The following is a 25,027-nucleotide window of genomic DNA, read 5'->3' on the forward strand; positions in this document are numbered from 1 at the left end:
TAGCACTCTGGGTGGCTGAGGTGGGTGGATTTGCCTGAGCTCACAGATTGATCAAGAGTTGAGACTTCATCTCTAAAAATAACCAGGTGTTGTGGCGGGCGCCTGTAGTCCCAGCTATTTGGGAGGCTGAGGCAAGAGAATCGCTTGAGCCCAAGAGATTGAGGTTGCTGTGAGCTATGATGCCATTGCACTCTACTGAGGGTGACAAAGTGAGACTTTGTCTTAAAAAAAAAGTACTAAAACGATCTTGTAAAGTAGTCAGTTACAAAGCAGATATACTAGGAAAAATCTTAATGGAATAACCTTGTTAATGGTTAATAAGCAAACCTTAGGAATGGACAAAAGTTAGGGAGGTTTTAAGCTACCTACTTCATGAAGGTTAAAGAAAAGGGGAAGCACTGACAATGCCATGAAGCAGCATTTAGAATAATTTATTTACCTCTGGGGAGAAACATATGTACAGCAAAGAGTGGCCTTACAAACAAGTGAGCAAGTAAATAAGAGACAGGTACATCAGAGTCCATTCACTACTACTTCAGTAAAAATACTTATAAGGAATTATGACAGTTTAAAGTCGGGGTTTTAACTTTATTTGAAAGTATTAAGAATCTTAAGAATTCAGATATTTCTCTTAGAAACTACCACTATTGCTAATACCAACTGTTACAAAGCCATTATATGTATATGCTTTGTACAAAGAGTCATTAACTGCTATAACTCTGTATGGATTTAAACAGACTAAATCCTTCAATTGCAGCACTTACAGGCTAACCATCGAACTCACAAAAACAGGCTGGGCAGGGTGGCACATGTCTGTAATCCTAACACTTTTTGGGAGGGCAAGGTGGGAGGGTTACTTGAAGCCAGGAGTTCAAGACCAGCCTGAGCAAGAGGGAGACCTCATCTATACAGAAAACAGAAAAATTAGCCACCTGTTGTCCCAGCTATTTGGGAGGTTAAGGCAGGAGGATCACTTGAGCGCAGGAGTTAGAGGTTTCAGTGAGCTATGATGATAGCACTATATTCTAGTCTCAGTGATATAGTGAGACTATAAGATTAAAAAAAAAAAACACACTAAAATAGTATTAAGTGTAAACAACAATACGTATAAACAACTTCACAGAATGAACGTGGAGTTCAAACTTGTCTCTGAGAATGGCATCATCCTTTTTGTATGTAAGGTGTTACTTAAAATTTACCAAAATCATATTCCAATTCTTTGTAGTGCTTAAAGACATATGATTAGAGAACAACTTTGGGATGACACAAAAAACAACAATCTCTCAGTACCAGTTTAGGTACTAGGCAGTCCCTGGGTTATAAATGAAATAGGTTCTGTAGGTTTGTTAAGTTGAATTTCTATGTAAGTTGGAACAGGTACATTTACTTGTAATAACCTCCATCTGTAAGTGTGAGTTGTACTCGGGGACTTACTGTAATAGCCCCTGTTTGTAACTGCGAGTTGTACGTAAGTCTTAGACTGCCTATAAGTTGGGGACTGTCTGTACAGGCTCAGACTTATTCCTGTCAACTCAAGGGGTAAGATGCTGAGTGTTCTCAACATCCACAAAGAACAGAGAACCCAAATTTGTGAATGACAATCGACGATAAATCTGGTAGATATTTATCAGACTTATGTAGCAGGGAGAGGAAAGGAACACATGGGAAATAAAACATGGGATGACAAACCCTAGCACAGTGGAAGGTAGCATGTGGAGCTCACACTATCTAGCTCCTGCTCATGAGTCCATTTTGTTGCTTTGGGAGACACTGGACTATCTTCATTCTCCTAACAAATCTTCCTAGGACTAGCCTGTACATATGTGGCTACTTAAATTACAATTAAACAAAATTTAAAATCCTAAGTCTTTAGGTGCACTAGCCACATTCCAAGTGCTCAACAGACACACATCATTAATGGCTATCATATTGGACAATACAGATAACAAAACATTTCCATCGGGTGCAGTAGCTCATGCCTATAATCCTAACACTCTCGGAGGCCGAGGTGGGTTGACTGCCTGAGCTCACAGGTTCAAGACCAGCCTGAGAAAGAGCGAGATCCTGTCTCTAAAAATAGCTGGGCACTGTGGCAGGCACCTATAGTCCCAGTTACTTGGGAGGCTGAGGCAAGAGGCTCTCTTGGGCCCAAGAGTTTGAGGTTGCTGTGAGCACTGATGCCATGCACTCTACCAAGGGTGACAAAGTTTGTCTGTCACAAACAAACAAACAAAAACATTTCCATCAAGGCAGAAAGTTCTATTCAATAGCACTGTCCTAGACTTCCCTGTTGCTCTCTAGAGTACAATGAAAGGGGCCCCAGGCATACAGTGCTCCTGTCAGACACCACTGGTTCTGTATCCTTCGAAGTAAGTAGGACTAGATATCCTAAAGGCTGCCTCTTCAGAACTTTAGAGCGCTACCAGCTGGATCTCAATCACTTGCTGAGAGTAAATTTAAAAAGGGTCTGGGGAGGTGCAAGGTGTAGAACAATGGGGGCTGAACAAAGTCAAGTTTATACTGACAAATTCCAATTTTCTTTCTTTCTTTTTTTTTTCCGAGACAGAGTCTCGCTTTATCACCCTTGGTAGAGTGGCATGGCATCATAGCTCACAGCAACCTCAATCTCTTGGGCTCAAGTGATTCTCTTGTCTCAGCCTCCCAAGTAGCTGGGACTACAGGTGCCTGCCACAATGCCTGCCTATTTTTAGAGACGAGGTCTCACTCTTGATCAGGCTGGTCTCGAACCTATGAGCTCAAGCAATCTACCCACCTCAGCCTCCCAGAGTGCTAGGATTATTACAGGCTTGAGCCACCACACCCGGCTCCTGACAAATTTCAATTTGGAGAAAGTTGTGGGTAGGGGACTGAGCTGGCCGAGGATTTAATTTGTCTTCTTTTGAACTAAATAACTATAGTTAGATTATTTGAATTGGAAAAAAAAGAATGAAAGAAAAGAAATAAACAGCAAAAATTATTCAATTAAAAAGGAACCTCTAACATATACAAGACTGCTGCCATCTTTTCCAAGGCAAAGAACATAAAAGACAAATTTCTAAGCTATTTACCTAACAAATGTCAGCCTTAGTTTCTGTGTTATTTTAGTAGGGCCAAATAAGCTAATTTTCTATATTCTACTTATGTATAATACATCTAAAGTTTGGATTATATAAAAGCACAACAAATCTTATTGCTCAAAATGATAAAAACAAAAGTTACAAATTTGAAACCATGAAACAAACATTATCTACTCTTATTTCTCAGAATCCAGCAAATACAAGAATTTTAATTCCTACTATTTGTGAGCTTAGTTATCTTCCATGAAGACTAGCTTACTATTACCTTGCCCAGTTATGATATTTTTATCTGCTTCTTAACTCTATCTAGGTATATTACTATAAAATACTATATTTTATATTACTTATTTCCTATTGTTTTTAGCTTATTTTAATTTAAATAAACAAGAATATAAGCTTTTTGTTTTTCTGTTCTTTATATACACAAGCTTAAGAAATGTTTATTGATCTCCTGAAAGCATTATAATAAATCTCTTTGAAAATTTATAAGATGTAAGAAAGGAGCTTGAAATGCATAGGTAATATCTTGATTCATAGAGATTGATCAAAAGATGGAACACAAACCAAATGATTTAAAACACATTCATTCACACCAGGTACGGAGGCCAACTCCAGTAATTCTAACCCTCTGAGAGGCCAAGGCAGGTGGATTATTCCAGCTCAGGAGTTTGAGACCAGCCTGAGTAAGAGACCCTGTCTCTACTAAAAATAGAAAAACTAACTGGGGGTTGTGGCAGGTGCCTGTAGTCCCAGCTACTCTGGAGGCTGAGAGGCAAGAGGATTGCTTGAGCCCAAAAGTTTGAGGATGCTGTGAGCTATGATGCCATAGCACTCTATCCAAACTCTGTCTCAAAAAAAAAAAAAAAAGTTAAAACACACTCATTCACTTGATTCCAACTTAGGATTTTCAGTTAACTTTTCTTCAAAGTGTGTATTTTTTAGTAAGTTTTGAATTTTTAGGGTTGAGAATACTGGTCATCTATTTTTAATTTTTTATACATATTAGGTCAGACCAACTTAATAATGAGTTAAAAGCCCCATGAATTTTGTGTCTATCGGGAAAACGGGGTTCAACTTTCAAATGTCATAGAAAGCTGAAGTATATATTCCACTGTATCACTAATTTTTTTAGGTGTCACAGAATAAAAAGCAAATTTGAAATTGGAGAAATCATGGTAGAAAATGAGCATTGAAGAAAAGGCTACTTTCTCCCCCATTTTATTGTTGTAAAATACAAGTTAACATAAAATTACCATCCTCACCATGTTTAAGTATACAGTTTAGCAGTATTAAATACATCAGTAATGCTGTGCAACCATCAGGACTGTCAATTTCCAGAACTCTGACCTTGTAAAACTAAAACTCTGTGCCTACGAAAAAGTAACTCCTTATTTCCCCTATTCTCAGTCCCTACCACCATTCTACTTTCTGTCTCTATTGATTTCTTACTACTCTAAGTAGTACCTCATGTAAATAGAATCATAGAGTATTATCTTTTCTGGGATTGGGCAATTTTAATTAGCATAATGTCCTCAAGGTTCATCCATGTTATAACAGAATTTCCTTCCTTTTTAAAGCTGAGTAACATTCCATTTTATGCACATACCACATTTTGCTTCCCCATTCATCTGTTGATCAACTGATATTTAAGTTGCTTCCAGATTTTACCTATTATGAATAATGCTGCTGTGGACACAGGTTTAGAAATACCTCTTTGAGGCTCTGCGTTCAATTCTTTTGGCTATATACTTGAAGAAGAATTGCTAGATCATATTGTAATTCTACGTTTAATTTTTTTCAGAAACTATCATAATGCTTTCCATTATGGTTGGACCATTTTATATTCCCATTAACAGTGCACACAGGTTCCAATTTTTCCACATCCTCACCAACATGTTATTTTCTGTTTTTTGAAAGTAACCACCCTAACGAGTGTGAAGTTGTACCTCATTGTAGTTTTGACTTGCAATTCCCTAATAATTAGTATTTCCACATTTCATTCAAGTCCTTTGCCTATTTTTAAATTGAGTTTGCTTTTTGCGGTTGAGATTCATACTATTTTTTTTTTTTGGCCGGGGCTGGGTTTGAACCCACCACCCTCGGCATATGGGGCTGGCGCCCTACTTCTTGAGCCACAGCGCCGCCCCGATTCATACTATTTTTAATGATACTATGATGGTTTAAGTATTCTGTCTGGCTGAATTCCCAGTGGTCACTTTTAACTTTTTCTAAACAGAAAAAGGAAACCAAGATGAAACATCTTTTAGGTATAATTTCAGTTAATAAGCATAGTCAGTTCTTAGGTATAGTTCCAGTTCACTATACCTAAGAACTGACTATGCTTATTCTGGAGGGTCCAACTATAGAATTTAAATACAGATTATTATAATTAAAATATTAATGAAAAGGTGGGACTTAAACTAAAAATCTTCTGCTTCTACATAGGAAAAGAATCAAAAGATAAAGAGACAACCAAGAGAAAAGAAAAAAAATTTTTTTTCCTTTTTTTTTTTTGAGACAGAGTCTCACTCTGTGCCCTGGGTAGAGTGTTGTGGCATCATAGCTCACAGCAACCTCAGTCTCTTGGGCTCAAAAGTTCCTCTTGCCTCAGCCTCCTGAGTAGCTGGAATTCACATGCTCCTGCCACAATGTTCAGCTAGTTTTTCTAGTTTTAGTAGAGACAGAGGTCTCATCCTTGCTCACACTGGTCTTGAACTCTTGAGCTCAAGCAATCCACCTGCCTTGGCCTCCCAGAGTGCTAGGAACACAGGCATGAGACACTTGTAATCCTAAAGAAGTGAATCTACAAGGAACACAAACTCATCAAGAAAAAAACAACCCCTTTAAAAAGTAGGCAAGTGACACAAACAGGGGTTTTTCAAAATAAGATATACAAATGGCCAAAAAACACTTGAGAAATGTGTAACATCACTAAATCATCAGAGAAATGCAAATTAAAACCACAATGAGATACCATCTTACTCCAATTGGAATGCCATTAACAAAAGGGCAGAAAAACAATAAATGTTGGTAGGAATGTGGTCAAAAGGGAACACTGACACACTGTTGGTAGGAGTATAAATCAGTACAACTTCTGTGGAGATCAAAGTTCTCAAAGAACTTTCCAATCTGCGATCTCACTACTGAGTACATCTACTCAGAGGAAAAGAAATCACATGAAAAAGGTACCTGTACTTACATATTTACCACAACACAGTCCGCAATCACAAAGATAAGGAATCAACCTAACCACCTGCCCATCAACTGATGAGTGGATTAAGAAAATGTGGTGTACATATACACACACATAGAAATACATATATGCACACCATGGAGTACTACTCAACAATAAGAAAGAATGAAATAACAGCTTTTGCAGCAACTTGGATGAAACTGGAGGTCATTATATTAAGTAATCTAGGAACAGAAAAATAAATGTCACACGTTCTCACTTAAAAGTAGGAACTAACCTATGGCTACCCAAAGGCATCCAAAGTGGTATAATGGACACTGGAGACTCACACAGAAGGAGAGTGGGAAGTTGTAAGAGATGAAAAATTATGTATGGGGTACAATAGACACTACCTGGGTATATAAAAAGCCTGGGTACAATAAACACTACCTGGGTACATAAAAAGCCCGGACTTTATAGCTATACAATATGTTCATGTAATGGAACTCAACTTATACTCCTACTCCTTAAATCTATCAAATAAAAAATCTATCAAAATCAAAATAAAATATGAACTTCTAAAAAAGGTGAAAAATATTAATGAAAGCATAGACAGAAAAATATTTGTTCTCAGTTGTAAGACAATGAATGATTAAAATTTGAGGCAAAAAATATTTTTGCCTTTAATATCTCTTATCCATTTTAGAGAGAATGCAGGTTCAACTACAAGAAAATAGATTTATATTGAGTAACGTAGAAGATATCTTACCTGATCTGTTGTAGCGATATGGGCATTTTAATTTGCTGATAATAATCAGGGTATTTTTTCTTTGAAGGCAAATGGAAAAAAGGTTCAGCTATTAGCTGCCCTTGGTTATTTCGACAGCTCCTAACTGTGTCATAAAGCTGATAAAAAGGATTTGAAACATCCATGAAGGAAGTAATGCTCTCTGCTTCTGACTCTCCCTCTTCATAACGTGCAGCTGGGAAGAAAAAGCAAAGGTGGTATATATGGATAAGAAAGAAAGAACCACACTTCAAAGTTCTTTAAACAGCCTTCTAGATTGAGCTATCTATGTTTGAGAAAAGTTTGTTAAAATAGCCTCTAACCTTCATTAAAGATCACGTTCAAAATGCATATTATAATTGTACATTTGGAGAAATATTACACAGAAATAGAATGTTAAACAGTAAAAGTTACACTGATTAATTTTTTTAGAGACAGAATCCTACTTTGTTGCCCTTGGTAGAGCACCGTGGTGTCACAACTCATAGCAACTTTCAGCTCTTGGGCTTAGGCGATTCTCTTGCCTCAGCCTCTTGAGTAGCTGGGACTACAGGCACCCACCACAACGCCTGGCTGTATTTTTTTTGTTGCACTTTGGCTGGGGCTGGGTTCAAACCCACCACCCTTGGTATATGGGGCCGGCGCCCTACCCACTGAGCCACAGGTACTGCCCAGTTACACTGGTTTAAAAGGTTGCGAAATAGTTTCACTTTTTAAAATGTGTTTTCAGAGACTCCTTGCTATGCTTGGCCAAAAGGAGCAAATAGCCATTCAGAGATTTCACAACTAAAGTAACAGCATGAAGTTTATAACAGTATAAATTTATACTGGGCTGAAACTGCCACACAAGATTTAGCTGTGTAAGTCTTTTGCGACTTTACCTCACACTGATCTATAACATCCCAGAAGAATGATATATTATCTTACTGAGGGAATTTTTAGGTAGAAGGTAATCGTAATAATAAACTGATAAGGCTCAGGGTAGGGCGCCAGCCACATGCACCAGGGCTGCTGGGTTTGAACTTGGCCTGGGCCTGCTAAACAATGACAACTGCAACACAAAAATAGCCAGGCATTGTGGCAGGTGCCTGGAGTCCAAGCTACTTGGGAGGCTGAGGCAAGAGAATTGCTTGAGCCCAAGAGTTAGAGGTTGCTGTGAGTTGGGATGCCATAGCACTCTACCCAGGGCGACAAGGGGAGACTGTCTCAAAAAAAAAAGAAAGAAAACAAACTGATGAAGGGGTAGATATGTAAGGTGAGAGCTAGAGTAAGGGCCCCAAGACTCTTTGACTTAGCTAAAATAATGATAATAATCAGCCACTATACCCTTGGTTTGCTTCTTTACCCTGGAGTCAGGCATGGTTGTTGGTTATGAAGATTGTTAATTTTCTCCATACAGAACATCACTCGTTTGGAACTTACGGGTAGTTTTTGAGATTATCTTCCAGGTCTTGCATTCCAGTAACAGACCCCCCTCCCCACCCCCGCCAAATCAAGGAACTGACTCAACTGGTCTTAGATGCCCCCCACCCAAGGAACTGCATTCTAGTAGATGGGCTGACCCACCTCTGGCCCACACCAAAGGACTGATGATTCCACTCTGAAACCAACCAATTAGCAGACCCTGATTGCCTAAACCTATGCCCACCAGGCTGCCTTTAAAACACTGTTTCCTAATTCTTTTTTTTTTTTTTTTTTTTGAGAGTGTCACTATGTTGCCCTCAGTAGAGTGTGGTGGAGTCACAGCTCATAGTAACCTCAAACTCCTGGGCTTAAATGATTCTCTTGCCTCCCAAATAGCTGGGACTACAGGCACCCACCACAATGCCCAGCTATTTTTTGTTGCAGTTGTCGTTGTTTAGCTGGCCTGGGCTGGGTTCAAACCCACTAGCCTCGGTGTATGTGGGAGGTGCCATAATCACTGTGCTATGGGTGCCAAGCCATGCTTCCTAATTCTTAAAAGAGGAAGATTAGAGAAATTCCTCTCCTCTTGCTGCTTAATGCTATGTGGAGTAAAGTCTTTCCCTGCTATAAACCTGCTGTCTCTGGGTATTGGCTTTCTCTTGAGCAGTGGGCAGATAAACTTGGTTGGGTGGTACAAAAACACCAAAACAAAGAAACATGTAATCATTTTTATTACAAATGCAAAATATATTGTTCATTTCCCTGAATCCTTAAAACAATGTATCAGGACCAAGAAATGGATGGGAATAACTATAATTGCTATGTACTCTCAGGTAGGAACAGCAATCTTTTTTTTTTTTTAGTTGGGTCTTAGTTTTTTTTTTTTTTTATTGTTAAATCATAGCCGTGTACATTAGTGCAATCGCCTGTACCCATTCTAAGATGCACCATAGATGTGGGGAACAGCAATCTTTTATTAAGTATTTAGATATATATATATTTGTTTTGTTTTGTTGTTGTTGTTGTTTTTGAGACAGAGCCTCAAGCTGTCGCCCTGGGTAGAGTGCGGTGACATCACGGCTCACAGCAACCTCCAACTCCTGGGCTTAAGCGATTCTCCTGCCTCAGCCTCCCAAGTAGCTGAGAATACAGGCACCTGCCACAATGCCCGGCTATTTTTGTGTTGCAGTTGTCATTGTTGTTTAACAGGCCCAGCTCTGGTGTATGTGGCTGGCCTCAGCTGCTTGAGCTACAGGTGCTGAGCAATAGATATTATGTTAAAAGCTTAATAATTACCAGTCTCAGGTAATCCTAACAACACCTCCACACAAGATAAGTATTGTTATTTCTTTCTCCCAAATGAGAAAAGTGGGCATACAAGGTTAACATTTACATAAGATCAATCACCCTGTAAAATAGTCAAAAGGTGATTTGTACCCACAGTCATGCAGTTTATTAGCAGATAATGACTTGAAACTAGTCTTTTCTGACTCCACCATCTCTGATCTTTTCCATAAAGAGCTTGTACATCTTTGTTGGATTTATACCTAGACATACTTTGTTATTACTGTAAACTATTATCTTGTTTTTTTTTTTTTTTTTGAGACAGAGTCTCACTATATCACTCTCGGTAGAGTGCCATGGTGTCACAGCTCACAGCAAACCTCCAACTCCTGGGCTTAAGCGATTCTCTTGCCGCAGCTTCCCAAGTAGCTGAGACTACAAGCGCCCACCACAACGCCCAGCTATATTTTTGTTGCCGTTGTTTAGCTGGCCCAGGCCGGGTTTAAACCTGCCACCCTTGGTGTATGCGCCTGGCGCCGTAACCACTGTGCTATGGGTGCCAAGCCTGTAAACTATTATCTTTTTTAAAGTTACGTTTTCTTTTTGTGAAGAAAGAAAAATTGCTAAGAATTTTTATCATGATTGGGAACTGAAGCATTTCTCAAATGCATTTGCTGAGCCAATCATATATTTTTACTTGTTTAATCTGTTAATGTGGTGAATACTTCTTTTTAATGTTTTGTAGTGTTAAACCAAGCTAGTATTCTTGGAATAAAAACAACTGTGTTGGGCAGCGCCTGTGGCTCAAAGGGTAGGGTGCCGGCCCCATATGCCAGAGGTGGTGAGTTCAAGCCCAGCCTCAGCCAAAAACTGCAAAAAAAAAAAACAAAAAAAACACAACAACTGTGTCATCATGTATTATCTTTTATATGCTTATGTGCATATAGATGCTACATAATGCATTTATATGCTACAGTATGCTTATATTTTATTTGATTTTGCTATCTAGGCTATATTAGACTCATAGAATTCAACTCTGTTGGACGTGCTACAAAATTCTGTTCCTCATATGTATGGCCTGGTATTTTCTATGTGAGATTTTTAACTGACAATTTAATATCCTTAATGGTTCTATGACTAATCCACCTTTTTATTCCTGAATCAGTTTTAGGTATTTATTTTTTCCTAAGAATTTGTTCATCTAAATTTAAAAATTTACTTGCATAAAGCTATTTATATACTCTCTCTTTAATCTCTGTATGTTCCCTCTTTCCTCCCAATATTATTGTTTTTTTCTTTCTAATAATCAGATTTGCTTCTTTTATTAAGAGTTTTTTATTTTATTAAAAGTTTTAACAGAATAACTTTTTACTTAGTAATTATTAGTTGATATCTTAGCTGTAACTGTGGTCAGAAATATGACCTATATAATAATTATTCAAATATGCTGAAATTTGTTTTTTAAGGCTAAGTACCTGGACAATTTTTGTAAATGTGAACCTGGGAAGAATAAGAACTCTAATTATGGAATACAGTATTATTATCATTATTATTTTGTAGAGACAGAGTCTCAGTTTATCACCCTTGGTACAGTGCTGTGGCATCACACAGCTCACAGCAACCTCCAACTCCTAGGCTTAGGTGATTCTCTTGCCTCAGCCTCCCAAGTAGCTGGGACTACAGGCGCCCACCACACGCCCGGCTATTTTTTTGTTGCAGTTTGGCCGGGGTTGGGTTTGAACCTGCCACCCTGAGTATATGGGGCCAGCGTCCTACCCACTGAACCACAGGCATCACCAAAAATACATGTACATTATTATCAAGCTTATTGTGGTAGGTGGAATAAGGGCGACAAAAACATATTCATGTCCTAACCCACAGAACATGTGAATGTTACTTTACATGGCAAAAGGGTCTTATCAGATATGATTAAGTCAAAAATATTAACAGGGGGAGATTAAACTGAATTAATCTCTGGATTATGTGGGTAAATATAATCATGAGCATCCTTGTAAGAGGGAGGCAAGAGTTCAAAGACGATCAGCTAACAGATTCAGAAGGCTGGAGCACTGTGCTTTGAAGATGGAGAGGAATGAGCCAAGGATTACTGGTTGCTTCTAGAAGCCAGAAAAGTGAGGGAAACTAATTTTCCCTACGAACATGAAGAAGGAATGTTAGCCTGCTGACATTTTGACTTTAGACTTCTGACCTGAGCTGTAAGAGCATAACTCTTCATTGTTTTAAGCCACTAAATCTGTGGTAATTTACATCAGCAGCAATAGGAAACACACTGATGAAGAAGTGCGTTCAAATCTTGAACTTCAGGGCAGCACCTGTGGCTAAAAGGGGTAGGGTGCTGGCCCCATATGCCAGAGGTAGCAGGTTCAAACCCAGCCCTGCCCAAAAAACAAACAAACAAACAAAAAAAACTACAAATCTTGAACTTCATTGGTATTTTATCTGCCTATCTACAAGTTAGAGAAGGGGTCTCCTATTCAAAGGGTAGTGCTTTCAATTTCTCAGGAAGTTCCACCTGCTTGTTTTACATATTTCAAGCTCTTTTAGAATTTATCTTCGTGATGAAATAAACCTTTTTACCATTATGAGGTAAAAATCTTGGTATTTTTGTAATGGTCTCTATTGGAAATTAGTATAGCTACTCTTCAGTTATTTGCTTGGTGTATCTTTTTCTGCCTTTTTACATTCAACTTTCCTATGTTTTTATATTTAAAATGTGTCTCTTATAACCTGTATATAACCTAATTTTTAAAAAATCCAATCTAGAAGTGTCTTAATTGGCAAATTTAGGCCATTAACACTGATGTAATTCCTAACAGAATTTTTCAAATTGTTTCTCTCATCTTTATGTTTTCTACATATCCCACCTTTTCTGTGTTTTTTTTTTCTTTTTTTTGTGTGTGTGTGTGTATTTTTTTTTTTTTAGAGACAGTGTCTCACTATGTTGCCCTTGGTAGAGTGCTGCGGTGTCACAGCCCACAGCAACCTCAAACTCTTGGGCTTAAGAGATTCTCTTGCCTTAGCCTCCCAACTTGCTAGGACTACAGGTGCCCACCACAACACCCAGCTGTTTTTTGTTGCAGTTGTCATTGTTGTTTAGCTGGCCCGGGCGGGGTTCCAACTCATCAGCCTCTGTGTATGTGGCTGGTGCTGTAACCACCATGCTACAGGCGCTAAGCCTTTTATTTCTTTTCCTTCTTATTTTTGTTGGTAGAGGGAGGAAGGACTGAAGGTTTTATCTGTTTTTCTTATTCTATCCCCATTCTATTTCTATTCTTTTTTTTTTTTTTCTCTATTTCTATTCTTATAGTGACTGCCACCAGGTGTTCCACATTCCTCCACATCCCCCCAGGGCCTCAGTTGCACTGGCATAGTTTACCTCTAAAGTGAATCAGGTGACATCTTTTGAATTCTCATGCCTGCTATTTATGGGCTCTTCCCTGTTGCTCTAACATCACAAGCTAAACTCTTTTTGCTATTTTCATTATGCCTATCCCTAACTTGTTTTCATGGCCAAAAGGAGAAAGCAAGATATATCAGTATCAGTCTTGATTAAATTAAAAACGACAGGCCAGCGCAGTGGCTCATGCTTGTAATCCTACTAGCACTCTGGGAGGCCAAGTCGGGTGGATAGCTTGAGTTTACAATTTTGAGACCAATCTGAGCAAGAGCGAGACCCTGACTCTACTAAAAATAGAAAAACCGAGGCAAGAGGAGCACTTGAGTCCAAGAGTTGGAGTTGCTGTGAGCTATGATGACACCATGGCACTTTACCCAGGGTGACAGCTTGAGATTCTGTCTCACAGGTAGGTAGGTAGGTAGGTAGATAATGAACGGGTTCTGAATGATAGCCTAATGGATCTGCTACCAAAAAAGCTGGCTGGTATCTATATCATTTTTTTTTTTTTGTAGAGACAGAGTCTCACTGTACCGCCCTCGGGTAGAGTGCCGTGGTGTCACACGGCTCACAGCAACCTCCAACTCCTGGGCTTAAGTGATTCTCTTGCCTCAGCCTCCGGAGTAGCTGGGACTACAGGCGCCCGCCACAACGCCCGGCTATTTTTTGGTTGCAGTTTGGCCGGGGCTGGGTTTGAACCCGCCACCCTTGGCATATGGGGCCGGTGTCCTACTCACTGAGCCACAGGCGCCGCCCTCTATATCATTTTTTTATAGCTAACTGCATAAGAATCCTCCTGTTACAGATATATTATTTATTAGAATAAAAAATGCAATAAATGGTTTTTAGGAAGCTTACAAATGGTGTGACTTTCATTTGTTGTGCTACCACAAAGTTAATGAAGGAATAAAATATTAGGAGAAAATCTAAACATAAAACATGTCACTTTTATAATCAGTGAAAAACAAAGCTAAGAGAAAGATCTTTTCTTTCAGTTTTGGATAAGACCAGGCCCAATTTGAGTAAAAACTCAAAACAAAACTAAAAACAAACACCCCCCCCCACACACACACTTAGTCGTGTAGATGTGTTGAAAAATTAAATTTATTCCTAACAGTCTATAGTGATTACCAAATATCTCTAACAGATTTAAAAATACTTCAAAAATCATTATAATAATTCAATTAAAAATAAGATCCAACTAGAGAACTCTGTTGTGCCACATTTGATTATAAAATTGAAAGTTTATGCCAGCATAATTTAATGAAACAAATTTTACCTCTACAAAGAAATACCTGCAGTAAAAGGAAAAAGAAAAATATATCACACTTAAAAGAATGACAATGAATCAAGTATACTCCTACTACTTTCTTTATTTTCCTACATTGATTTCTAGTGGCCAGTACTCTTCATCAACCTTATTTAAATGACAATTTACCACACTGCTCTGATTATAATCTGTATTTGCCTTTAAATCATAAGCTGTAGCCAAGAAGAAATTAGAGCCTACTGAAAATATAAGCCAACAGCTTGAAAATCTGACACTGTATCAATTTTTCTTTGAGATTTCCTAATGGTTTCACCAGTACTATTTATCGTTACAGGTTTTGCTTTTGTATTTTTTTGTTTTTCTCTCTGAGACAGAATCTCACTTTGTCAACCTGGGTAGAGTGCTATGGCATCATAGTTCAGCAACCTCAAACTCTTGGGCCTATGCAATCCTCCTGCCTCAGACTGCCAAGTGGCTGGGACTACAGGTGCCTGCTACAATGCCCGACTATTTTTTCTTTTTCTTTTTAGTAGAGATAGGGTGTTGCTCTTGCTCAGTCGGAACGTCTGAGCTCAAGCAATCCACTTTGCCTAATGCCTACCAGCTAAAGCACTTGCCTCAGCCTTATTTTTGTAGAAGTATTTATCTATCCAGATAAGAGCTTTAACACAAAATAAAGCAATAAGCTTTTGATAAATTTGCTAACCACAGTATAATCAAATGCAACAAAATAATGTAGTATGTATTCTAAAACTCAACAAAGTCCAGGCTGGACCAAAGTCACTGTACTTTCCCTTAGCTGAAAGGATCCATTAAGAAGGCATCTAAGTAGTCACAACCTAATGCCTACCAGCTAAAGCAGCATCCTCTTCACTTTCTGAGCCATACTGAAGTGCCATGGTAATTGCTGATAAACGACCTCCTTGGACTGCTCTTTTATTACTACAAAGAAAAGTAAGCTATTAGAAGAAATGGAAAGATGTTTTAAAAATTATGCTATTTACAAGAAATAGGAAGTATTAAAAGCATTAATATCAAGGTAAAACAATTTCCATTCAACTGACTCCTCAGTTTACCTCTCTACTTCTTCATGTTTCTCATAATCAATCTTAGCCAAGAAAATAATTTTTTCTTTCAGTAAAAAGGGAGTGGCAGTTAAAAGGCTAGAGTGGGCTACTTGCAATTTGCTTTTAACTTAATTGTAGCACTACAATTTATTTTAGGGAAAATAAAAATTCACTTACAGTTGCTGATAATTCTAAGATTCTCATATTTTCCAATAATATAAATTCTACTATGAACACAAAACCTATTAGTATAGTTAACTCCACATTTTACTAATAACTAACATTAAACACTACCTGACAAACAATGCTTCACCATTGTGTATGAGGTGATACAAGTCTACTGTAGCACCTCTATCTTTTAAATACAGCATTTCATGATAAAATCTCATAATAATCCAACTATACTCAAAAATATTCCTTCAAATAACTATAAAACACCAGTTATGTCTATCTTCATAACCACAGGTTGGCTCTCAGATTAAACATCTTTCTTTCTCCTACCGGTAATACTTGCTACTGGGATTTCTCTCTTCACCAAGGCTGCCTTTACTGTGTGAAGGACCTGTCAGCCTGGCTGTAGCCAAATTCGATGGAGTCCTATCCAAAGAAAAGATAAAAAAGCTCAGAAACTTGACAGCTGAAATCAGAATGTTTGGTAAATAAACAAACAACAGAAAATGACAAACATTTTCTTCTTTTCTAAATAGAAACGCCAGCTAAAATATTTCTGAGCCTCTATTATTCAGCTAACTCTGCTCTACCACCTGGAGACTCTGCAAAAGAAAAGGGACTGGGGCTGATCCTAAACAGCTTCTGGTCACTGCAGTGACCACAGGACCTACCTGGTATTGAAACAAATGTCAGGGCCAAAACAAATTTTTGAAAGTAGTCACCCAACATTCCCATCTTAGGTAGGAGGAAACTAAGACTTGTTCAAAACCATAGTTCTAGTACAAGGAAAAGCCAGGATGAGAGTTTAGATCTCCTGACTGAATACTTAGCCAAATATCCTTACTGCAAATATGAATATACACATACCACAATATTCCATATATATTTCGATATATGTGTAAAATATATATTACATACACATGTAGTCATACTTGTACAAAGCAATAAAAGTATACAGCAATGCTAAGTCTTAAAAAGCATTTATTTTTAAATAAAGCCCTTCGGTTAAAATGAAGGGGCTGGGTAAGAGTTATCTCTACTATCTTCACAATCACATTATCAACTCTAAGTATAATCTTGAAAAGCAACATAAATCTTTTTTTTTTTTTTTTTAGAGACAGAGTCTCACTTTATTGCCATTGGTAGATCACTGTGGCATCACAGATCACAGCAACCTCTAACTCCTGGGCTTAGGTGAATCTCTTGCCTCAGCCTCCTGAGTAGCTGGGACTACAGGCGCCTGCCACAATGCTCGGGTATTTTTTTTTGTTGCAGTTTGGCTGGGGCTGGGTTCAAACCCACCATCCTCAGTATATGGGGCTGGCGCTCTACCCACTGAGGCACAGGGCACCCCCTGCAACGTTTAAGTCTTGTTGTCACTAGCTAGAAAATGTGGCAAATATAAAGGCATAAGGATTTTAGACATTTTTAACCTACCTCATTCGAAGACTTGACTTAGCCATTTCATGATGTTCAATTTCTGCCTTTTTCATATAAAATATTTTTTTAATTGAATTTGCATCCTGTCAAAAGGAATAGGAAAAAGAAAAGTTTAAAGTGCCTCCATGCAGCAGGCATGTTCTATGGCACTCTTTCTACTTGGAGATTTCCATTCAATATCCACAAAGCTGCATCCTCTAACCTTTCAATGAGCTTCCCAAACATCTTCAGAAGGTTGTCACCAATTAAATGTAAGTTAAAGTCTCCTAGTTCTTTTACAATCAGTCAAGTAACATATAAAGATCTAATGGTAAAATACAGTAGCCCCACCCCAACCCCCCCATGCATGGGAAATATGTTCTAAGACCTTTCCTCCCCCGGCAGATGCCAGAAACCTCAGATAGTACCCAACTCAAAACATGTTTTTATTCATGTCTTCCATACACAAATTTAATTCCTTTTCTATACTAACTAAGCACTTATCATGTAGTGTGGCCACAACTTTTGCAGTTTGAGATGCAACAGCAAAACTACCACACATTTCTTTTTCCTTCTTCACAATTTCACGGTTACATTTGTTCTTACCATAGAACTTAGCAACTTCAGCATATGGTTTTTTTCCTTTTCTTATTAAGTCAAGAACTTTCACTTTTTCACTTAAAACATTTTCTACGGCATCTCAAATTGCTAGCTAGCATCCTTATTCTTGTGCTTTGAGGCCATTATTAAGTATAATAAGAGTTATTTGAGCATAAGCACTACTCTACCACAACAGTTGATCTAATAACCAAGATGGCTTCTTAGTGACTAATGGGTGGGTAGTGCATACAGCGTAGATATACTGAACAAAGGGATAATTCATGTCCTCCAAGGATAGTGTACAATGGGATGGGACACAGGTGGACAGCAAGAGATTTCATTGTGATATTCAGAACAGTGTACAATTTAAAACTTATTATTTATTTTTGGAATTTTCCATTATATATATATTATATTATTTTTTGAGACAGAGTCTTACTATGTCACCCTTGGTAGAGTACCATGGTGTCACAGCTCTCAGCAACCTCAAACTCTTGGGTGTAGGCAATTCTCTTGCCTCAGCCTCCCAAGTAGCTGGGACTATAGGCGCCCGCCACAACGCCCAGCTATTTTTTTTTGTAGAGACAGAGTCTCACTTTATGGCCCTCGGTAGAGTGCCATGGCATCACACAGCTCACAGCAACCTCCAACTCCTGGGCTTAAGCGATTCTCTTGCCTCAGCTTCCCGAGTAGCTGGGACTACAGGTGCCCGCCACAACGCCCAGCTATTTTTTTTGGTTGCAGTTCAGCCAGGGCCGGGTTTGAACCCACCACCCTTGGTATATGGGGCCGGCGCTTTACCGACTGAGCCACAGGCGCTGCCCTATTTTTTTTTTCTTATAATTGTCATTGTTGTTTGGCAGGCCCGGGCTGAATTCAAACCTGCCAGCTCCTGTGTATGTGGCTGGCACCCAAGCTGCTGAGCTACAGGCCCCGAGCCCCATTTAATATTTTTTGACCCCAAACCATGGAAAGTGAAACTGAAAATAGGGATCAGGGAGATTACACACAATGAAATCTACTTGTATACAAACTGAAACAAAGGTGCACTTCTGAGATTCAAGACTGTGCACGCAAATTTAGGATGATGTACTCACTTAGATTAATAGCATACTAATATGTCAAATCAGAAGTTTCTATTCTCTTTAAAATTTAGCATAGAGAAAATAGGTAGACAGAGAAGTAAAATTCTGAACTGTAACACCAGTATTACACACTATTAAAATGTGAACTAAGAATATAAGGATTGCCTAGTAGTTCATTTAGTAGTTCATTCCTGATTTATTTATTTTTTGAGACAGAGTCTCAAGCTGTCACCCTGGGTAGAGTGCCATGATGTCACAGTTCACAGCAACATCAAATCCTCAGGTTTGAGTGATTGCCTCACCCTCCGAAGTAGCTGAGACTACAGGCACCTGCCACAATACTAGGCTATTTTTTTGTTGCAGTTGTCATTGTTGTTTTAGCTGGTCCGGGCCAGGTTCGAACTCGCCAGCCTCGGTGTACGTGGCCAGTGCCCTACCCCCTGAACTACAGGTACCACTCATTCCTGATTTTCACTCAAAGTTTCTTAAAAGATGAAAGATAAAAGTTACTATTAACTACCAAAGGTAATTGTGAGTATTTGAGTCAACATTCAGAAAGTCTAAATGATTTTACTCCCAAAATATTTTCTGAGCCTCTTTTGCTAAATTCCCAATGATATGATAAATTGGGTAAATTTCTACAAGCAACTATTCCTTATAGAACTTCTTTTTTTTTTTTTTTATATTTTTAAGACAGAGTCTATGTCGCCCATGGTAGAGGGCCGTCGCATCACAGCTCACAGCAACCTCTAACTCTTGGGCTTAAGCGATCCTCTTGCCTCAGTCTCCCGAGTAGCTGGGAGTACAGGAGCCCTCCACAATGCCCGGCTTTTTTTTGTTGCAGTTGTCACTGCTGTTTTAGCTGGCCAGGGCCGGGCTCGAGCCTGCCACCCTCAGTATATGGGGCCGCCGCCCTACCCACTGAGCAATAGGCGCCGCCCCATAGTACAAAACTTCTAAGAGGAAATTGCAAAGCAACGGTAAGAGTCATTTTACATTGTGTATTGTACACCTCGTATTACTTTTTTTTTTTTGTATTTATAAAGCTTAAAGCAGAGAACAATCTATTTAACCAAAAAAAATCCTTGAAAAATTAACCTTGTCTGGCATAAGGATAGACATTTGGATAAATGAAATAAGACCAAGAAACCATAAAAAAAACCTATACATACATCTAGTATGGTCAATTCATTTTTTTTTTTGGAGGCAGAGTCTTGTTTTGTCACCCTCGGTAGAGTGCCATGGTGTCATAGCTCACAGCAAACTTAAACTCTTGGGCTCAAGTGATCTTGTCTCAGCCTCTCAAGTAGCTGGGACTATGGGCACTCGCCACAACACCTGGGTATTTTTTTTTTTTTTTTAAGAGACAAAAATCTCACTCTTGCTCAGGCTGGTCTCAAACTCCTGAGCTCAGTTGATCCATCCATCTTGGTCTCCCAGAGTGCTAGGATTACAGGTGTGAGCTACCACTCCTGGCTGGTCAATTGATTTTCAACAAGTGTTCCAAGACAATTCAAGAAGAAGAATGTCTTTTAAATACATAGAGCTGAGATAATAAACCATGTAAAAGAATGAATTGACTCTTAACTCACACATACAGGATCTACCTACTACGTACTTACTAACTAATCCAATTTGAATTAATTTCAAATTTGTTAAGAACTAAAACTATAAAATTCTTGTAAGAAATCACAGGTATAAATCTTTGTGACCTTTGATCAGGCAATGGTGTCTTTGATATGACACCTAAAGCATAAGCAAACCAAAGATAAAAATAGATACACTGGACTTCATAAAAAGTAAAAACTTGTGTGTGTCAATAGACACAATCGCAAAAATGCCAAAATAAGAGAATGGGAGAAAATATGTACAAATCATATAGCTGATAAGGGTCTAATATCCAGAATACATAAAGAACTCTTATAACTCAACAATAAAAGGCAACTAACCTAATTAAAAAATGGGAAAAGATCTGAGGAGACATTTTCCCAAAGAAGACATGAGAATGGCCAATGTGAACATGAAAAGATATTCAGCATTATTATTAAGGCAATGTAAATCAAAATCACAATGACATACCACTTCACACTAAGATGGTTACAGTAAGAACAAAAACAAAAATGAAAAAAAAGTGTTGGCGAGGATGTGGAGAAATTATAGTAGTTGTATACTGCTAGTAGAACGCAAAATGTACAGCTAGTTTGGAAAACAATTTGATAGTTCTTCAGAAAATTAAATATATAGGTACCTTATGACCTCACAATTCCATTTCCAGATAGGTATCCAAAAGAAATGAAAACATCTGTGTACATAAAAATGTTCATAAAATTATGAACAAGCAAATGTTCATAGCAACATTATTCATAACAGCTAAAAAGTATAACCCACGTGTCTAGCTATTGATGAATGGGTAAATAAAACAAGGTATGTCCATATAATAGAAACTTATTCAGCAATGAAAAGAATAAAGTAGTGACACAGTATACAACATGGATGAACCCTGAAAATGTTATGCTAGAGTCTGTTATGAAGGAATCCAGTTACAAAAGAATCCATACTACATAGTATATGATTTCATATATATGAAATGTTCAGAATAGGCAAACATACAGAGACAGAAAGTAGACTGGAGGTTGCCTAGGGCTGGGTATGCTAGTGGGATATATACAGTGACATTGATTGGGGTGATGGCTGTACAACTCTTAATACACTAAAAACCATTAAATTGTACACTTTAAATGAGTGAAATATATGGTATGTGAATCATATTTCAGTGAAGTTATTATATAAAAATTATTAGCCCTTAATTAAAATATTTACTAATATCAATAAAAACAGCAACAACAAAGAACTAACCTTGAATACTTGAGATCCAGGCTCGTTATAAGTTTTGGCATTTTTTGCTAGCAGATCTATATCTTTGGCCATTGCATGAATACTTTTGTAGGTTCCATTCTATAGTAAACAACAAAATATTGCAGTTCCTCTTAATGAGAGTTAATCAGTATAACCTTTAAAAAAAAACTCCACATACTTTGAAATTGTCACCAAATTCCAGACTTTATTGGAAAATATATTTATGAACGCTACATAAAGTCATTTTCTTTTTTATAAGTTATTACTGTACCCATTTATAAATACATTTTTGAGATAGGTAATAAAACCATAGATACGTTATTCTCATAAAAATAACTTACAATTTTTAAAACATCAAATAAAAGTTTTATTTAGCAAACATGCTACGTGCCAAGCCCACTTCTAAGTGTTTCATGAAATCTAATTCACTAAAGTGGACTTAACAATGTGAAGTAAAATCTCTCTAGTTAGACCACTTAATGTTAAAAATAACCCAGAGCACAGGGCAGCACCTGTGGCTCAAAGGAGTAGGGTGCCGGCCCCATATGCTGGAGGTGGTAGGTTCAAACCTAGCCCTGACCAAAAACTGCAAAAAAAAAAAAAAAAAAACCCAGCACAAAGGCTAATATTTTGTGAATACCTACCATGTGCTAGAACTTTCACATATTAAAATTCACACAATCCAAAACAACCTGGGGATACTTGTATAGTTGCCTAATTTTACAAAGGAAAGGAAAAGAGGGACATATTCTAGGTAAAAGGTACATAAGACTAATGATAAGTACACAAAAATTAATAGAACATGTCCTAAAGAGAAAAGAGGAAACCAAATTCAGTGAACTGAAGGGTAGAACCATAAGCACAAGCTGCATAGATAGGGTAAAGACAAGGCAGAATCCAGAGAGCCAGGCAAAGGTGAGTAGCTAGTTTCCATGTGGTACCACCCAATATCTGGGCATCTTTCTTATCTGGAGACAAATGCAGCACAGGAGGTAGGGAGGGCCCTATCTCCTACAAGGAGGGTGAAAGTGGCAAATGGTTGCTTTATCAGCAGCCTAGTCGGCTCAGCTCATGCACCCTTGGGCCTAGAGGGGCTAATGCAATGGCCAGGAATGGTAAGAATTGATTTGTGACTCCTGTAGGGAAGGAGAGTCTAGCAGTGGACCAAGTATCCAGGGCCCACAGTGAAAAATGACAGTGGTTAACAGCAGTGGCATCACCAGGCTATGTGTAATCTCAGCTGGTGCCATGACAGCCCTGAATTTTGCCTACTATTTAAAGGCTAGTTTCCCAGCCTTTCTTCCCAACAATTCCATGAGCTATCCAATACCCCTTTCAAAAATTCCTTTTCTGCTTAGGTTAGTGAGAGTTGATTATTGTTGAATTGGTACACGGAGCTACAACATGCTTTAGCAGGCATTAGAAAACAAGTGACTTAAGTGTCTGAGCAGCAGAATGGCAGGAAGAAAGCCAGGGTCAGGAAGCAAGTTGTAGAAAGGAATGGAAAGTTTTTCATCAGAGAGGTAGGAAGGATTATTCCAGTAATTCAGATATAAGAAGACAAGATTTTGATTAGGGTGATGGCAAAAGATGACTCTGAGACTTGTGGAAAGAAGAAAGAACAAGAAAAGGTGAAAAGTCAGAGACAGAAGATTAGGCTATAGTAGAGGTATTTAAAGATATGATTTGATTTTCACTGTTTTTTTTTTTAGACAGAGGCTCACTGTGTCTGTTTCGGTAGAATGCTGTGGTGTCACAGCACACAGCAACCTCTAACTCTTGGGCTTAAGAGATTCTCTTGCCTCAGCCTCCCAAATAGCTGGGGCTACAGGCACCTGCTGCAATGCGTGGCTATTTTTTGTTGCAGTTGTCATTGTTGTTTAGTCATCCCGGACTGGGTTCAAACCTGCCTGCCTCAGTATATGTGGCTGGCACCCTACCCACTGAGCTATGGGCACTGCCTGATTTTCACTATTAAGAAAACATGGGTGGTGCCTGTAGGCTCGGTGGGAAGGGCAGTGGCCTCATGTACTGAGGGTGGCAGGTTTGAACCCGGCCCGGGACAAATTACAACAAAAAATTGTGGCATCGTGGCAGATGCCTATAGTCCCAGCTACTCAGGAGGCTGAGGCAAAAGAATCGCCTAAGCCCAGGAGTTGGAGGATGCTGTGAGCTGGGATGACACAGCACTCTACCAAGGGTGATTAAGTGAGAAGCTGTCTATCAAAAAAAAAAAAAGAAAGAAAGAAAACATTACCCCCAGAGAGAGACAGATGTCAGATACTGTAGGGATTTAGGAGGCTTGAGTCATTCTTGGCAGCAATTATGGATTTGCCTTAAAAAATAGACAATCCATTAGGAAATGTGTATTTCATCATTCTATGAAAAAGTGTCTTTGATACTAGTATTTACTCTGTGTTGTTACTCTTTAATATTCTCTTAGATTTAAAGCCAAGGAAGATTCTCCCTCCCAACAAACCACTGTTGCTTTCAATCTCATTTCTCAGTGAGACTCTAACACATGAAGTTTTCCTTTTTGCCTTATCTTCTGGGATTAGCATACTCTCCTTATCCTGGGGGGATCAGTGACTCATATTTACTAGGGCTGTAGGTGCTATGATACATGCTTTACATACATTATCACTGACCTCTATGACTCTGTGAAATTCTGTGAAATGGCCACACTACACCCAATGTATGGAGTAGGAAGCAGGCAAGTCACCTGACCAGAGTGACATAGCTAGTAAGAAATAGAGCTTAGTAAGAAATAGAGCTAGGAAAAGAACCACATCAGTTCCACTCTAAAAACTAGATTTCTGGTATAATTTAGCAATTTCTTCCTATACTTTCCTTAAACACTGATCATCAAACTTTAAACTCTGGTCATTAATTCGCTCCACTATTATTTATTTTATTTTTTTGAGACAAGAGCCTCAAGCTGTTGCCCTGGGTAGAGTACCAGGGCATCACAGCTCACAGCAACCTCCAACTCCTGGGCTGAAGCGATTCTCTTACCTCCGCCTCCCAAATAGCTGGGACTATAGGTGCCCATCACAACGCCCAGCTATTTTTTGGTTGCAGCTGTCATTGTTGTTTGGCAGCCCGGGCTGGACTCGAACCAACCAGCTCAGATGTACATGGCTGGCACCTTAGCCACCTAAGCCACAGGTACCGAGCCTTCACTATTATTTATTGAGCACCTACTCTGTGAGGATAGCATGTGTAAGAGTACAGATTCTGGAGCCAGATCATCTGGATTCAAATCCTTAGGTGGTAAATTGGGCAAATAACTTAACATCTCAGTTGTCTAATCTATAAAAAAGGAATAATAACAGTATCTACCTCACGAAACTGTTGTTACAATTAATTGGCTTATACGGTACGGTACGGGGCACTCAGAACAGTGGTAGGTACATAGCA

At 38.6% G+C, this 25,027-nt stretch overlaps 1 protein-coding gene across 12 annotated transcripts in view; it reads right to left on the reverse strand.

Moving 5' to 3' along the window:
* PBRM1 (polybromo 1) overlaps positions 1-25,027 on the reverse strand; it is a 159,820-nt gene that overhangs the window by 99,244 nt on the left and 35,549 nt on the right. For all 12 annotated transcript variants that reach the window (XM_053600122.1, XM_053600130.1, XM_053600129.1 and 9 more), the window contains 5 exons: positions 21,608-21,706; positions 17,085-17,170; positions 15,978-16,073; positions 15,260-15,351; positions 7,019-7,232 (listed from right to left, as the gene is read on the reverse strand). In XM_053600122.1, coding sequence (XP_053456097.1) covers positions 7,019-7,232; positions 15,260-15,351; positions 15,978-16,073; positions 17,085-17,170; positions 21,608-21,706 — 587 coding nt within the window. The remainder of the gene's footprint in view (positions 1-7,018; positions 7,233-15,259; positions 15,352-15,977; positions 16,074-17,084; positions 17,171-21,607; positions 21,707-25,027) is intronic.

Source organism: Nycticebus coucang, chromosome 8 (assembly GCF_027406575.1).
Source record: "Nycticebus coucang isolate mNycCou1 chromosome 8, mNycCou1.pri, whole genome shotgun sequence".
Taxonomy (NCBI): Eukaryota; Metazoa; Chordata; class Mammalia; order Primates; family Lorisidae; genus Nycticebus; species Nycticebus coucang.